The following is a 17,504-nucleotide window of genomic DNA, read 5'->3' as shown; positions in this document are numbered from 1 at the left end:
TCATCGTGCAACATAGTTAATAACACCATATAGAAAAAACATAGAACTCATTTTGTCATAAGACACTGTCAAACATCCATACATACTATCCACACTCATCTGTGTCCACACTTGTAAACTTTACAATATAAATAAATATCTTTAACCAATGAATTCAAATAGCAAAAGCTATGCAATTAACAAATATATACTTATATACTTACTTCATGTAAATTATTTAAAAATAGAATACATTAAATATGAAATTTGGAGTTTTACCAAGGGAGCTAATAATTGAATAATAACACTGTCTGCCACACAAAATTTCGGGGACTCTCCCTCTGGTACCTTTCCTCCCTCTTTTATAGCTGACTATGCGAGGGATTTTCAAATTATCGGGGGCATTATGATGACGTATAATTGTTAATTTCTGTGTCATTTAGTCTCATGCCAATCATAATACATATTCTTTTAAATATAGCTATGTCGTTCTTATGACATAGCTATGTCGTTCTTATGACATAGCTATGTCGTTCTTATGACATAGCTATGTCGTTCTTATGACATAGCTATGTCGTTAAAACGACATAGTGATGTCGTTATTACGACATGTAAGTCGAAATTACGACATAGCGATGTCGTTATAACGACATGTGATGTCGAAATTACGACATAGCGATGTCGTAATAACGACATGTTATGTCGAAATTACGACATGCTATGTCGTAATAACGACATAAAATATTTTTTTTGAATGGCCCTTATCGGCTTCCGTACATTTCAATTGTTTTACATTTGTCATTTACACATGTAGCTGTCTATGCGATATGGGCTTTAATCTTTGTTAAAGACTGTAATAAGCCCTAAAGTTGTTAACTTTTACGTTATTTTGTCTCTAGGGGAGAGGTGTCTCATGGGAATCTACTACGTCTTCTTATTTTTATTATTGCAAGTCTATATTATAAGGGATGACATAAAAATATCAATGAAGGATAACAAACTTTATTCAAATAGTTTTTTTTTGGAGGGGGTGTGTGTAAAATTTCCTGCAAGTTTGTTTAATTGACATCGATTCGATTTTATATATATCCTTATTGGTCAATCAATTTTTCCCAAATTAAGTAAAGAGAGGGGGGGGGGGTCAGTGAAAAAACTATATAAATTAAGTTTGCTATCCTACATTGAACTTTTGATGTCGTCCCTAACCCATTTGAAATATGTAAATTGCAGATCTAATATTGTTGTGCTGACATACAGAGTAATTATATACCCAGATCTGGTGAACACAAAACTACTGACACCTCATGTTTGTGGCATAACATCTTGGCCAAAAGTTTATTGTTTTCTGTTTAGTATTAAATTTATATTAAGATCCATTTTGTTACATCTTGCGAGCAATATCGTTTGGCAATCGTCAATGGCAGTCAGCAGTGTTAAAGAACATCAGTTGTTCGAACTGTTAGTCATATGTTTCAATATACTTTTTCAGTATTTTGGTCTTTTGGAAAATGTTGTTGGTGCTGTATGTAGAACCTTCTACAACGAAATTTGTTTGACCTGCACACGTATAAAATTTGCGGTTTTTATCCAACCTAATCATAGGTTTGAACGTAGTTTTTCATCTAGACTGGTTTATATGTACATATTATATACATTTGACAATATTATGACAGAAATTGCATATAGACATGATTGATATCTGAATACTAATGTTGACTTTGGTGCTTTGAAGAATTGTTGCATATGCATGGTGTTTGCATATCCTTTGAAAGGCCTTGTGTCAAGGATTAGAAGTTGGGTACCTTAATTTTGTTACAAGGGTGCCTTTTGCATTCGGAAAAATACCCCATTTATTGAGTGTCAAAAAACCGATCTATTTGTTTGGTGGACATTTAAGCTTGTTCCTATTCATATTTACTGTAGATGATAAATGATACCGTAAACAGTTGTGATTCACACTTTCACCTCTGGAATTTTTTTTTTTTTATTTCACACAGATAATACCAATTGATTGAAAGAAATTGACAGTAGAAAATGTTCACCAATTGCGTTGAGGCTAAATTGCTCCATCCGTAAATATTTCACAACACTCTCTTCATAGGTACATTGTATAAGATGTCGTATGAGTGCCAATGAGACGAATCTCCATCCAAGTCATAATTTGTAAACCAAAAACCATTATAGGTCAAAGTAACGTCTTCAACACGGATCCTCGGCTCACTCCGAATAGCAAGCTATAAAGGGCCCCAAAATGACTACAGGAAAACTAACGGTCCTATATAATAAGTTGAGAAACACATCAACAGTCCACTACCAGTCTGTTTGCGTGTCCACTAGTCATGTTCACAAATCTATCTATAAGTTAACCATGAAGTCGTTCTTTGGCCCACTAGTCTACCTTCATATCGACAAGTCTATCTACGTCTCCAACAGCCATGTCCAGAAGTCTGTATATGAGTCATTGAGTATGTCTACATATTCAACAGTCTGTCAATGTGTCTGTAAGTCTGTGTACGTGTTTACCAGTCTGTCTACATATTCACAAGTCTGTTCATTGGTTAACAAGTCTTCCGCCCTGTTTATCTTCGTGTCCACCAGTCATTCCACATATTCAGCAGTCTGTCCATGTGTCTACTGGTCTGTCTACATGTTCACCAGTCTGTTTTTCTGTGCACATGACTATTTTAATGTCTAATAGTCTGTCTAAATTTCCAAAACTTTGTCGTTTGTTTATCAGTCTGTCTATGTGCCCACTATAGTTGACTTAAATGTTCACCGGTCTGTCTATCTACATTTCTACAAGTCTGTATATTACCACAAGTCCTTCTACATGTTCAATATATAGTATAAATATATATTCACCAGTACATATACATGTTTAATTGTAAGTAGTGTAACGGCCTTCCAACCAAAACAAAAAACAACATACATGTGCTTTTATTGTTTGTTCATTTGTACCATATGACTATACCTATCTGAATACCAAATACACCAATAAAAATGATCATCACTTTGTAGTTTTAATTATTGATTTTATATCATTTTAGATATTAGTAAACTTACTTTACACAAGCTTTTCATGCTTTTAGCATGGTGAGTTGCAAACCAAGACAAAGAGGCTCTGAAAAGAGAATTAAAAAAACCCAGACTAAAGTTAATATACATTAAGTTATTTATTAATGTTTATAATGCACGTTTTGGTAGCAAACAATTTAAGAAAATAAAAAAAAAAAATGTTTTTATAGCTGATAAATCCTGCCATAACTCACGTCCACTTACATAACTTATGAAGTAGGGCGTCCGTTTTGCTGTGCGGGATGTATGAAGTTCGCAGTCACGTCCGGTCAGAATGGGGACGTTAAAACCGATGTCTTGTGTAAAGAGAGTGCCACGCTCTTTGCACATTAAGAACCCTTACAACAACTCTTTGAGGGCCCGTAGGTGGCCTGTTGTAAGGAAAATTTCTGTCCCTATCCAATATACATGTAACCCCCTTTTCCAGTGGCATTCGAAATTTCCCCGACCATCATCCCTTATGGCCTCTTTTATGTCAAGATCTCTCTATACTTGTTCTCGTCCTGAATATGCATGAAATATTTACCACTGGACGTTAAACAACCAACAATCAATCAATCAATAAAATCTAATTTTGTTTGGTGGTCAATGAAGGCTATCTTAATACTAAGATATCAAAATCACATGGTACAAATAAACAAACATTAAAATGAAATTGAGAAAGGAAATGGGGAATGTGCCAAAGCGACAACAACCCGACAATAGAACACACAATATGTTGTTTTTTATTCGATTGGAAGGCCGTTACACTACTCGTACTTCCTCCATCCAGTAATCAACACTTCAAAAAATAGAATTAACATAGACACTTAATGGGAAACTCTTTAAATTATTGACCAAAAACTATAAAATCAATAGTAAGTGTTCGTTTATATCATATATTAACATAAATCAAGGACAAAAATTTTACTTTGAGAAAATGATTTTTTTTCGGTTTTTCCTTGCCGGGGTGATCGTTAAATATAGAGAGACATTTTGATAATTCATTATTCATTACACCACAGTATTTTTTTTTATGTTTATATCACACATGTTGTTATTTTAATTCACATGCTATAATGTTTATTTATTCGTAATAAATCCGGTGTCCTCTAGATTACGTTGTTCAGACAGACATTATATTTTCGTGTATTTATATATTGATATTTTGTATTATATTGATATTTTGTATTATGCTGATATTTTGTATTATACTGCAATCAGCTATTTTACTATACAGATAAAGCTATACGTATAAACGTTAGCTTTATACGTCAATGACCCCAACTAACCTATAAGCCCCGCCTCCTTATTGTATTTCATCAACAACGTCACGTCACGACCATGACAACGTAAAGTAACAATGGTAAAACTTTTATGAATTTATACTTTAAATTTATGTCTTCAAATTGGTTTTTTATATACCATGATTATCAAATGTTATTAATTAAGTTCATTTCCCTTTCTAATTCCTCAATATGTCAACGTCTTATCGCCTGGACTACGCTCATAGGGAAATACCCCAAAATGGTACCCCAAGAGGGAAATTCCAAACACTTTTTTTAACAATTTTTGTTATATAATTTTTTCATTTTAAAATATTTTTTTCGATTTCAGTATAAAAACAATATACGTATAGTGTCTTGAAATATGAAATTTATTTGTATTCGACACGAAACGGGAAAATGCTCGGTAGAACCTCGCATTTTCCCGTTTCTAAGCCTCATACAAATAAATTTCATATTTCAAGACACTATACGTATATTGTCTAATTATGTTGATATTTTGTATTATGTTGATATTTTGTATTATATTGATATTTTGTATTATATTGATATTTTGTTTTATATTGATATTTATGGTATTATAAATGGCAGTGAGATTACACAAGTAAAGTGTGTACTAAAATTTGTTTAATAACAAACATGAAAAAAATCAGAATATAACATAGAGTGCCCATATTCGCCGTTTTATGATTTTGAGGTATAAACACTTCAAAGGATAGCGTAAATGAAAGAAAATATGCCGATAAATTATAATTTTATAACAAATATGATAATTTTTTAAAACTTTAACAAAATTACGGCACTAACTGCAAAAGATCGAAAAGCGGACAACAATTTTCGGTCAATTTCCTGAATGAAAAACAGGATTTTAAAAGATTTTTTTCTTATTTCTGTTTTTTACACCTTTGAAATGTCTGCTGTTCATCTATAATAAAATTCATTTGATGAATATTATAAAAAGCTGCATTTATTTGGTTTTAAATAATGTGTAAAAACGGCGAATATGTACCCCCCATTTACAAAACTTCAGGAAATTTCAAGCACCCTTTAATCTAACTTTACAGATGATTATTTTCAAACAAACATTTTTTCAAGCTTAGGAATGTTTTGCATTTGAAGTTATCTTCATATAGAAATATCAGTATACTTCAAAAACATATAGACCTGAACATAACCTGTAGAAAACATGGAAAGATATGGCGAAAATGAGCACCCCACTACACGTAAAGTTATTTAATCTGTAAAAACTGACATCAAGCATAATTGTATATAAAAAAAAGTTTGCCAGTGTTTGGGAACAAAGAGGCTTCTAAAAGAGTAGCGAAAAGAATAATCACTTATTCCTACTCCATTTTATAACTTCAAGATTGTAATTATTTTTTTAAACCGTTTTTTTTCTCTAAAGTGAATATTGATTGGTTAAATATTTTTCAGTGATGTTCTGCCATGGCTTTGTTTGAATTTATTTGTTAGCTTGTTGGTCATGAATTTTTGTCTCTAATATTTAATTAACTGTGCATTTTTATTCAGATATCGCAGATCCAATTTATTCGTTCATTGTGTAATCATACGTTTTTTTATTGAGTTAAGTCTGCCAATTGATATTTTATCATGTGTTTTTTTTATGTTGTGGTGTAATGCTAATGTTTCAGAAAAAGGGAGAAGGTTTGGATCCATTAAAACGTTTAATCCCGCTGCAAATGTTTGTACCTGTCCTAAGTCAGGAATCTGATGTACAGCAGTTGTCGTTTAGTTTATGTAATATATACGTGTTTCTCGTTTCTCGTTTTGTTTATATAGATTAGACCGTTGGTTTTCCCGTTTGAATGGTTTTACACTAGTAATTTTGGGGCCCTTTATAGCTTGTTGTTCGGTGTGAGCCAAGGCTCCGTGTTGAAGGCCGTACTTTAACCTATAATGGTTTACTTGGGAGCCAAGGCTCCGTGTTGAAGGCCGTACTTTAACCTATAATGGTTTACTTTTTAAATTGTTACTTGGATGGAGAGTTGTCTCATTGGCACATCTTCCTATATCTAATCACAAAAATACTAAACTCCGAGGAAAGATACCAGAGGGACAATCAAAGTTATAAATCGAAATTAATCTGGCAACGCCTTGGCTATTAACGAAAAACGGAAAAATTAAACAGAAAAACAATAGAATACAAAACATAACATAGAAATCTTAAGTCTGAGCAACACGAATCCCACCAAAACCTGGGTTGGGTAGTGATCTTATGTGTAAGAAAGGGTTAACGTGACTATTGTGGTAGCCTCCAAACTATTCTTGTCGCATTTTCCACTTTTATCTGATTAAAATTTGGATCATTTATCCCATAAACCCATACTTTGTCTTAATTTTTTCCATGTTGGTCTTTAAAAGTTGACCATCACAGTTCGTAAGCTTGTATTTGGAAATGCCAATTTAACTTTTGATTATCTTTTTGATTTGATCATGTTTATTCCTTAGTCACACCACTCTAACTGTGAAATTAAATATTCAATCATGGTGCCTTAACATTTGTTATGACCTGTTTAATGTTAAAATTTTACCAGCATTCCCTTTGTCCATGTACAATGTGTTGTAAAAATAAAGTGCATATGTAATAACATGTTCAAGTGCTTCAAAATTGCTTTCAAAACAGGAGAAGTGAATTCTGGAAAGAGACAAAATAGTTTACGAATAAAATATCTCGAAGACTCGATGGACCATTATGTTAAAAACCCATGTTTTTGGATCAAATTAAACATTATAGATGTTCTTTTGGTTTGATTATCAATTTATTTTACGATATAGAAATATATCAAACTAGAAAACAGATATAAACGTAAAATATATCACAAAAATAATGAAACTAGGTTATATGTTTTCAGATATTCTAACTACTGCAGTTTGAATAAAAATGCATTCGTGGAAGCACACTCTTCCCAATTTTCAACCAGCACTGTGTAACGTCTTTTTTATAAGCAGTTAAGAAGGTATTTCACAAGTATATTCGTGCTTGATTTGTTTGATCGTGGCGATAGTTCTCCTTTCAAAAAATCAATCTCGTAGTTTATTAACGCCATTACATTTTCAACTGGTTCCTTCTGAAGCTCTTGTGTAAACTGTGGATCAACTGGTATACATCTCAGTCCACGTGAATCTGCTTCTATCTGAAATAAAAGTTGATAATTAACATTATCTATATTACGCGATATGTGTATTTAGTTATCGTACATCATAAAATATTACACCTTTTTTCTATCAATTTGGAAAAAGGTACCTCTCAAAGAGTTGCAAGTTAAACGGTAATATTGCATTAGCTATACCAGATACATGTACATTGAACGTCAGTTGCTCACATTACATGTTTTTTTAAATGACCAAGCTAAATAAAATAATACAAACTAATTTCTGTTAACTTTTATGTCATATTTTGAATAATAAAAAAATCTTAATGACAATGGAATGAAAGCAAAAGTAATACTGACAATACGCAAGATTTCTTTCCTCTGGTAGGAATCACATTTACTGATGTAATCAAGGTCTTTGGTGTCAAACAAAGATATTGCAGCAATCAACGTTGGTATCAAGTGATGAAAAGGACCATCATATGTCAAGTCAATACGATCATCCTATAATACATGATTAACATGATCAGCCAAGAAACAGTCATTGCACATTTTGTTGTAGTTTCGATTAACATGTCATTGTATGGTAAAACAATGACACATACAATAATAAACGATATAGAAGTAATGAACAAGTTTTAAAAATCGCTATAGTTAACAGCGATTTTAATAGATCAAAATAAATAATCATGTTTTGTTGCCCTATATATACCTGCATCAAAAGCATATATTTTATGACTTTCAAGGGTTAATTAAGCAATCTTGATAATTCAATATAATTCAAACATATTTTATATTCAGACATATCAATGCACACACATTGTTTTTGTCGTTTGAATCACAAGCGCATGCACTGCTTCATTTTTGCAGCTTGATATTTACTATTATTGCTACATATACAACATATTGAAACTCCACTCCGATATTGAGGATGTCTACCATTACTTCTTCGTGTGCCCAAATTACACACTATGTAGAAAAACCTTATTCCATAACCTTAACTGGCTATCTGAAAACATTGTCGTAGACACAAAACTATTAATTTGTGGACACATGGAACTTTCGAACGAACAAAATATTCAAACAATGATTGCTTATTTAACGCATCATGTAAATGTAACGGAATTTGATGAGACTGTTATTAAAGTGAGAGGGTTAGCGCTATAGAACCAGGTTTAATCCACCATTTTCTACATTTGAAAATGCCTGTACCAAGTCAGGAATATGACAGTTCTTGTCCATTCGTTTTTGATGCGTTTTGTTTTTTGATTTTGCCATGTGATTATGGACTTTCCAAATTGATTTTCCTCTGAGTTCAGTATTTTTGTGATTTTACTTTTTGCAAACATGTTCAAAACTTCATAAAAAGGTCAAACAGATTTCTTATGCCTTGATAGAGCGGTATTATTGCTGACACGGAACATCATCGTTGTCATCAATTCACAAGTCATCGTCACAGAATTATACGATTTTTCAAACTTTCTTTTTTCTCTTTTTACTTTTTCTCCTCTTTGTTCACCTATGAAAGCTAGTATTATATTGTATAAACTGTTTGTTTTATATGCATGTCCATTATATTATACTGTTATTGTAACTTTATATTGTATTATGGAGAACACTTCATAAGTAGGATTTACTTGTGTCTAATCCATTTTGCTTTAATTCAGCAAATAAAATATGTTTAAACTAATTGAAACTCCACTGAAAGACTTGGTTTTCATGTGTAGCATATATCAAATTTCAAACAAAACAAGAGGTACAGTGAGCAAAACCAACAAAATGAATCCGTGCCTGCCACTTGTAAAGTCGATACTTTTGAATTGCAAGACGAAGTTTTGAAGGATTTGCAAGTACATACCGGATACAACCAAATAAAACACTTAAAAAGTATATGCCAAGGAATACCAAAATGATTCGGATCTAAAGTAAAACAGAAGGAACATTTATGTACGTTTCATTTTTAGGTTTAAAGGGAAATTTAAAAATAAAATTGATATCATATTCTTTCACCCTTATGATAGGAAAGGGCATAGTCCATGTTTTTTTTTTTTATTGGCAAAAATTATTGTTTTAAAATTCAGGAAATAAAAGCCGCGTTATGTTATACATAATTCGTTAACGTTTGATCGGGGTTCCTTCGATGGTTTTGGCGAAGGTAAATGTTTTGTATGGAAAACCCCAAAAAACATTCTTATAAGAAATTAGAGAATGGGTGCACAGTGGCATTATAAAATAAAAAAATCCGTGAAAGTTTTCTAAAGATACTTGATAGTTATCAAAAGTACCAGGATTATAATTTAGTACGCCAGACGCGCTTTTCGTCTACACAAGACTCATCAGTGACGCTCATATCAAAATATCTTAAAGCCAAACATGTACAAAGTTGAAGAGCATTTAGGATCCAAAATTCCAAAAAAGTTGTGCCAAATACAGCTAAGGTAATCTATGCCTGGGATAAGAAAATCCTTAGTTTTACGAAAAATTCAAAGTTTTGTGAACAGGAAATTTATAAAAATGACCACATTATTGATCTTTTTTATGAACATTCCTTAATATAATCAAAAAAAATATGTATCATTGACTTTTAGAAGCAATAGTCTATTAAAGTTCCATACAAGTGCAAGAATATATCCCTTAAAAATTAAAGTTCTTTAAAATCAACCAAAAATTGGAAGAACCTGATACAAAAATTACCCTATAGAGATACATATTTTCAAAATAAATTCATAACATTTTTTTGCAATGCAGTGACACAAGTATACCCAAAACCACTGCATTGCAAATCACTTACAACTGCTGAATTATATATACTGTTAATATAACATACATCAACAATATATTAAGCAAACATAGTAACCTTTGAATATCATAGTAAAAAAGAAGAAGGGTCTCAGATTCACCCTAAATCTGAAGTGCATGTATACAAATACACACAACATGGACAAAAATCTAACATCAGCATAGAAAAAAACTTTGAAAAAATACTATATAAACTAGAGGCTCTAAAGAGTCTGTGTCGCTCACCTTGGTCTATGTGAATATTGAACAAAGGAAGCAGATGGATTCATGATAAAATTGTGTTTTGGTGATGTTGATGTGTTTGTACATCTTACTTTACTGAACATTCTTGCTGCTTACAATTATCTCTATCTATAATGAACTTGGCCCAGTAGTCTCAGTGGAAAATGTAAGTAAAAGTTTACAAATTTTATGAAAATTGTTAAAAATTTACTATAAAGGACAATAACTCCTTAAGGGGTCCATTGACCATTTTGGTCATGTTGACTTAATTTTAGGTCTTATTTTGCTGTAAATTATTGCTGTTTACAGTTTATCTCTATCTATAAAAATATTCAAGAAAATAACAAACAAGAGGCTCTTAAGAGCCTGAATCGCTCACCTTAATTTTTTTGTTTAAATCTCTCATCAACGATTATTTTGGCTTTTCAATTTATTTAAATCTTCTTTGAATCATCCTATTTTCTTCAAAAGCAAAAAAAAAATCATTTTCTCCTATGTTCTATTTTAGCCATAGGAGCTATGTTTCTGACATACAAGGAAATGAAATATAAAATTTATACTAGATACTCTGAAACTCATTTAGCCTAAGTTTGGCTGAAATTGATACAGCAATTTCAAAGGAGAAGATTTTTTAAAGTAAGTCAACATGATGAACAAATTGTGAAAAAAAGTCTTTAAAGGGCAATAACTGCTTAAGGGGTCAATTGACAATTTTGGTCAAATTGACTTATTTGTAGATCTTACTTTGCTTAACATTTTGCTATTAACAGTTTATCTATATCTATAATAATATTCAAGATAATAACCAAAAACTGCAAAATTTCTTTAAAATCATCAATTCAGGGGCATTATACCTGAAAAACCAGTCACCCGATTCGGCTGAAAATTTCAGGACAGGTAGACCTTGACCTTATATACTTTAACTTCTTGTCTTATTTGCTCTAAATGCTGGAGTTTTTGAGATATAAGCCAAAAACTGCATTTTACCCTGTGTTCTATTTATAGCCATGACGGCCATGTTTTTTGACGAAATAAAAAATAAAGCACAACTTTATTTTATACACCCTACTGATCATACAGTTGAAGTTTGGTTGAATTTGGTTGAGTAGTTTTAGAGGAGAAGATTTTTTAAAGTTAGCAAATATGATGAACAAATTGTGAAAAATTGTCATTAAAGGACAATAACCCCTTAAGGGGTCAATTGACAATTTTAGTCATATTAACTTATTTGTAGATCTTACTTTGCTGATCATTTTTGCTGTTTACAGTTTTTCTTTATCTATAATAATATTCAAGATAATGACCAAAAACTGCAAAATTTCCTTAAAATTACAAATTAAGTGACAGCAAGCCAACAATGGGTTGTTTGATTCATCTGAAAATTTCAGGGCTGATAGATATTGACCTAATGGACATTTTTACCCCATGTCAGATTTGCTCTAAATGCTTTCGTTTTTGAGATATAAGCCAAAAACTGCATTTGACCCCTGTGTTCTATTTTAAGTAACAGCAGCCATGTTTTTTGACAGATCAAAAATCGAAGCACACACTTTGTGCAGGATAAACTAAGGAATAATCATGCTAAGTTTCATCCAAATCCATTCAGCAGTTTCAGAGGAGAAGATTTTTTAAAGTTAGCAAATATGATGAACAAATTGTGAAAAATTGTCATTAAAGGACAATAACCCCTTAAGGGGTCAATTGACAATTTTGGTCATATTAACTTATTTGTAGATCTTACTTTGCTGATCATTTTTGCTGTTTACAGTTTATCTTTATCTATAATAATATTCAAGATAATGACCAAAAACTGCAAAATTTCCTTAAAATTACAAATTAAGTGGCAGCAACCCAACAATGGGTTGTTTGATTCATCTGAAAATTTCAGGGCTGATAGATCTTGACCTAATGAACATTTTTACCCCATGTCAGATTTGCTCTAAATGCTTTCGTTTTTGAGATATAAGCCAAAAACTGCATTTGACCCCTATGTTATATTTTAAGTAACGGCGGCCATGTTTTTTGATGGATTAAAAATCGAAGCACACACTTTGTGCAGGATAATCTAAGAAATAATCATGCTAAGTTTCAGTCAAATCCATTCAGTAGTTTCAGAGGAGAAGATGTTTGAAAAATTGTTAACGACGACGACGGACGCCAAGTGATGAGAAAAGCTCACATGGCCTTATAGGCCAGGTGAGCTAAAAACGGCAAAATTTCCTAAAAATTACCAATTCAGGGGCAGCAACCCAACAACCGGTTGTCCCATCCATCTGAAGATTTTAGGACAGATAGAAATTGACCTGATAAACAATATAACTCTGTCAGATTTGCTTTTAAATGCTTTTGGTTTTGAGTTATAAGCCAAAAACAGCATTTTACTCCTATGTTCTATTTTTAGCCGTGGCAGCCATCTTGGTTGAATGGCCGGGTCACCAGACACATATTTAAACTAGTATCTAGTTTAAATATGTGTCTGGTTGTGGCCAAGTTTGGATTAATTTGGCCGAGTAGTTTCAGAGGAGAAGATTTTTGTAAAAGATTACTAAGATTTACGAAAAATGGTTAAAAATTGACTATAAAGGCCAATGACTCCTAAAGGGGTCGACTGATCATTTCGGTCATGTTGACTTACAAATGTATTTGTAAATCTTACATTGCTGAACACTATTGCAGTTTACAGTTTATCTCTATCTATAATGATATTCCAGATAATAACCAAAAACAGAAAATTTCGGGCCAGGTGAGCTAAAAATGAAATGTTGTATGAAAGCCATTGCGACAACTATCCATCAAATAAAGAGTCAACAGTACGGCCTTCAACGATGAGAAAAACCCATACCGTAAAGTCGGCTATAAAAGTCTTGTATTATAGTTTACACTACTCGTATTGCATTTATAGAACAATTCACTGAACACATTTAACTATAATAAATGTACATATCGATAATCAGTGCCACATCAGCGATGCTCCATGCCAATATTAGAAAAACAAGTGAAACTGTGAGCTACTGCTCACTGATGATACCCCCGCCGCAAGTGGATAATATTAATAGTGTAAAAATATGCAAGTGTTTGGTAAACAGGAAGTTGTCGAGTGATGAATCTGAAAACGCATCACACGGTATAGCTGACTTATATAAATAGTAGTAGAGAGAGTGACGTTTGAGGCACCCTAAAAACACAGGGCGCTAGGGCGCTGACGTCATATGCGCATGCCTCGCCCCCAATATCATATATGGGCATATACTAGCCCTAATGACTTCAGTGGAAGTAAGGAAGATGAGTCATACCGAATGTACGACGGCCATATTTGGTCATGACGCGGTGCGACCATGAATCATCAGGATGCAAGATCAGGGCATGACTCACTACATGATAATACCATGAGTCATACCGAATGCACGCCGGCCATATAGGAAACGAGGAAATTGAAGGGCTATATATCAAAACGGAAGCACCTGATGTCGGATTATGACTCTTGAACCACCATTTGATGAATCCCATATATGGAAAGCGACCACAATACCCTATGACCATATATGGAAATTATGACCAAATTTGGTAAAAACCTTATTTTCACTCAAAATAAACATACATGACCATATATGGAAATCGACAAAACAACCTATGACCATATATGGAAATCATGACCAAATTTGGTAAAAAACTTATTTTCATTCAAAAATCAAAATAAAATACATGATCATATATGGAAACCGACCAGATACCATATGACCATGTATGGAAATTATGACCAAATTTGGTAAAAACCTTATTTTCACTCAAAAATCAAAATACAATACATGTCCATATATGGACAACAGGTCACGTGATCGTATCGAGGAACGTTAACTCCGGTACAAAACAAGGGAAGCAACTCTGTTTAGATCTCTCTCGTGGAGTGACAATTCAACGTTCGAGGCAAGGTCACATGATCATATCGAAGAACTCTGGTACAAAAAAGGGAGGCAACTCTTCATGGTGTGAACGTCAATCACCGATTAATCGTATCGTGTTCGGGGCAAATAGAAAAAAAATACCAACGCAGATGTCAGTTTCATATATATTTATTTCATTCATTCGTACAATGCAAGCAGTTTGTCGTCGTTACTCATCAAGTCTCTAGGGGAAAAATCTTTCACAATGTCTTCCATGCTAATGTTTCTATATCTCATCTTCACGAAATGTACACAATAGAGTCCGCACGTATCGGATGATCCCGGTTGCACTTGAGTCGTACTGAATCTGTATTGAGGTCCATTGGCGATGAGCACGTTCCTGAAGCGACGATGGTAATACTCCGGAGAACGTCCGAGTGAATCGAAGAATTCTGCCGGTCCCGTGGATGGAAAGTGAAACGCCACCCAATGCTTCCCCGGTCCATCGCAGGTATCCGTGTTGACGACATAGGTCATCGGTCGGTGCGAGATGTCTGCGGGTAACTCTTCGGCACAACGTACGTCCACCGGTAACCCTTCCAACGCTTCTTCTAGTTCCGCGTCGCTCATGGGAAGTGCGTCTTCGTCCGTGTCGTTTTCGGAGGTATCCTCGCTGCTGTCGAGCCTCCTCGCCTTGGAGACCCTTTCCTCCTCCTCCCTGCCACACGCATGCTCCTCCAGTCCGCGGCGGTGTACAAAGACCAGTCCGCATTCTTCGCAGGCGATCAGATCGTTCGTGGTCGTTTCTTCCGTTTGGGTCGTCTCCTCCTCTCCCGCCCCCGTCAGGACGTTCGTGCGCAGTCTCTCCGTCTCGGGGGTCTCCGGTTTGACGTCGACGAGGAGATAACCGTGTCGTCTTCTCGTGGCCTCGTCGAATTGTCGATGGAAATGTTCGGATTGACCCGGGTACATCTGTCGTGCCAGGGTGAACACGGGCTGTCGATCGATCGGATTGTCAAAGAGGACCATGTAATGACAGTTTCTTCTCTGAGTGGGGTCCTTTCCGAAATACAGGTTCTGATAGATGGCGATCACGGAAAGATTTCGATGGTGACTTCCTTCGGTGAAGAGATCGTTGATGCGGGTGTCTTTGCTGGCGAGGGTCATCAGGTCGTCCAGGACCACCACGTTGCGCACTCTCGGATCGAAGAAGTCGTCGCTCTCCAGGTCGGCGGGGATGCCTCTCACAAACTCCACCGGCGGGTGCACGCCGTCTCGTACGACGTCGTAGAGGGGTTGCCATCTCTTGTACAGCCAGACGATTCTCTGCGGCGCCGGTTCGCACATCGCTTCAGCTTCTCGGAGGACTTCCGCCACGAAATGCGTCTTGCCGCAAGACGTCGGACCCGAGACGATCATGGTAAACGGGTGTCGAAACAGGAACGGGCCGACCGGCGGCTGTTCTCCCACCGCAGGCACGAGTGGCGGTGGCGGCTGTTCTCCCACCGCAGGCACGGGCGGCGGCGGCGGCGGCGGCGGCGGCGGCGGCGGCGATGATCATGGTGAACGGGTGTCGAAACAGGAACGGGCCGGACGGCGGCTGTTCTCCCATCGCAGCCACGAGCGGCGGCGGCGGCGGTTGTTCTTCCAGCGCAGGCACAGGCGGCGGCGGGGCGGCGGCGGTATTGTTCAAAACTTTATAAGAAGGGGAGAACACGGGCTTCATCTAATCATGGACGAGTTTTATTTATTCGTCAATAGCGGAGACTCGCTCGATCTCTTTCCCGAGAATAGGGGAGGTCAGTTCTCAGTACGTTTACCTCGATCACACTTAACGAATGGAACGTGGGAGTGTGCCCTATTGGAAATGACGTTCGTGCCTACTTTTGAAATACCCACGCGCAGGGTCTACCTATGTTCCGACGTGGTGAGGGAAGAATCGTACGTCAGAGACACGTATCTACCACTACTTCAATCCGTAACAGTACGACGGGACGAGACGATGGAAGTCGTTTTCGAGAGACCACTCTACCGCACGACGAGGGGAGGCGAGGTGACACTATTGGAAATCACCGTCAGAGACGATAGATTACGAGTGTGCCGATTCAAGGACGATCACGTATTCTGCTTGCTGCATTTTAGAAAAAAAGTTATAAGAGGATAGCGGATTCGATATCGAAGTATAAACATGGAATGTCCTACCTGCCATAGACGGTTTTCCAGGAGAGATGTCATGTTGAGACATTATCGCAATCAGCATGGAAGTGGGGAAACGCCGCCGCCGCCCGTGCCTGCGGTGAAAGAACATCCACCGCCGCCGCCGCCCATGCCTGCGGTGGGAGAACAACCGCCGCCGCTCGTGCCTGCGGTGGGAGAACAGCCGCCGGTCGCCCGTTCCTGTTTCGACACCCGTTTACCATGATCGTCTCGGGTCCGACGTCTTGCGGCAAGACGCATTTCGTGGCGGAAGTCCTCCGAGAAGCTGAAGCGATGTGCGAACCGGCGCCGCAGAGAATCGTCTGGCTGTACAAGAGATGGCAACCCCTCTACGACGTCGTACGAGACGGCGTGCACCCGCCGGTGGAGTTTGTGAGAGGCATCCCCGCCGACATGGAGAGCGACGACTTCTTCGATCCGAAAGTGCGCAACGTGGTGGTCCTGGACGACCTGATGACCCTCGCCAGCAAAGACTCCCGCATCAACGATCTCTTCACCGAAGGAAGTCACCATCGAAATCTTTCCGTGATCGCCATCTATCAGAACCTGTATTTCGGAAAGGACCCCACCCAGAGAAGAAACTGTCATTACATGGTCCTCAATCCGATCGATCGACAGCCCGTGTTCACCCTGGCACGACAGATGTACCCGGGTCGATCCGAACATTTCCATCGACAATTCGACGAGGCCACGAGAAGACGACACGGTTATCTCCTCGTCGACGTCAAACCGGAGACCCCCGAGACGGAGAGACTGCGCACGAACGTCCTGACGGGGGCGGGAGAGGAGGAGACGACCCAAACGGAAGAAACGACCACGAACGATCTGATCGCCTGCGAAGAATGCGGACTGGTCTTTGTACACCGCCGCGGACTGGAGGAGCATGCGTGTGGCAGGGAGGAGGAGGAAAGGGTCTCCAAGGCGAGGAGGCTCGACAGCAGCGAGGATACCTC

At 36.7% G+C, this 17,504-nt stretch overlaps 1 protein-coding gene across 1 annotated transcript; it reads right to left on the bottom strand.

Annotated features, from left to right (window-relative positions):
* Positions 1 to 7,077: 7,077 nt before the first annotated feature.
* LOC139505850 (uncharacterized) lies at positions 7,078 to 7,936 on the bottom strand (the record flags this gene model as incomplete). The annotated part of the gene is given in 2 exon segments (XM_071295235.1): positions 7,078 to 7,474; positions 7,793 to 7,936. Coding segments are annotated over 2 exon segments (339 nt in total), but the record flags the coding sequence as incomplete, so codon positions are not given.
* Positions 7,937 to 17,504: the final 9,568 nt, after the last annotated feature.

This window comes from Mytilus edulis, unplaced genomic scaffold, assembly GCF_963676685.1.
Source record: "Mytilus edulis unplaced genomic scaffold, xbMytEdul2.2 SCAFFOLD_2122, whole genome shotgun sequence".
Lineage (NCBI taxonomy): Eukaryota > Metazoa > Mollusca > Bivalvia > Mytilida > Mytilidae > Mytilus > Mytilus edulis.
Note: the sequence above shows the minus strand (reverse complement) of the source record. Positions and strands in the feature narration are given on the sequence as shown.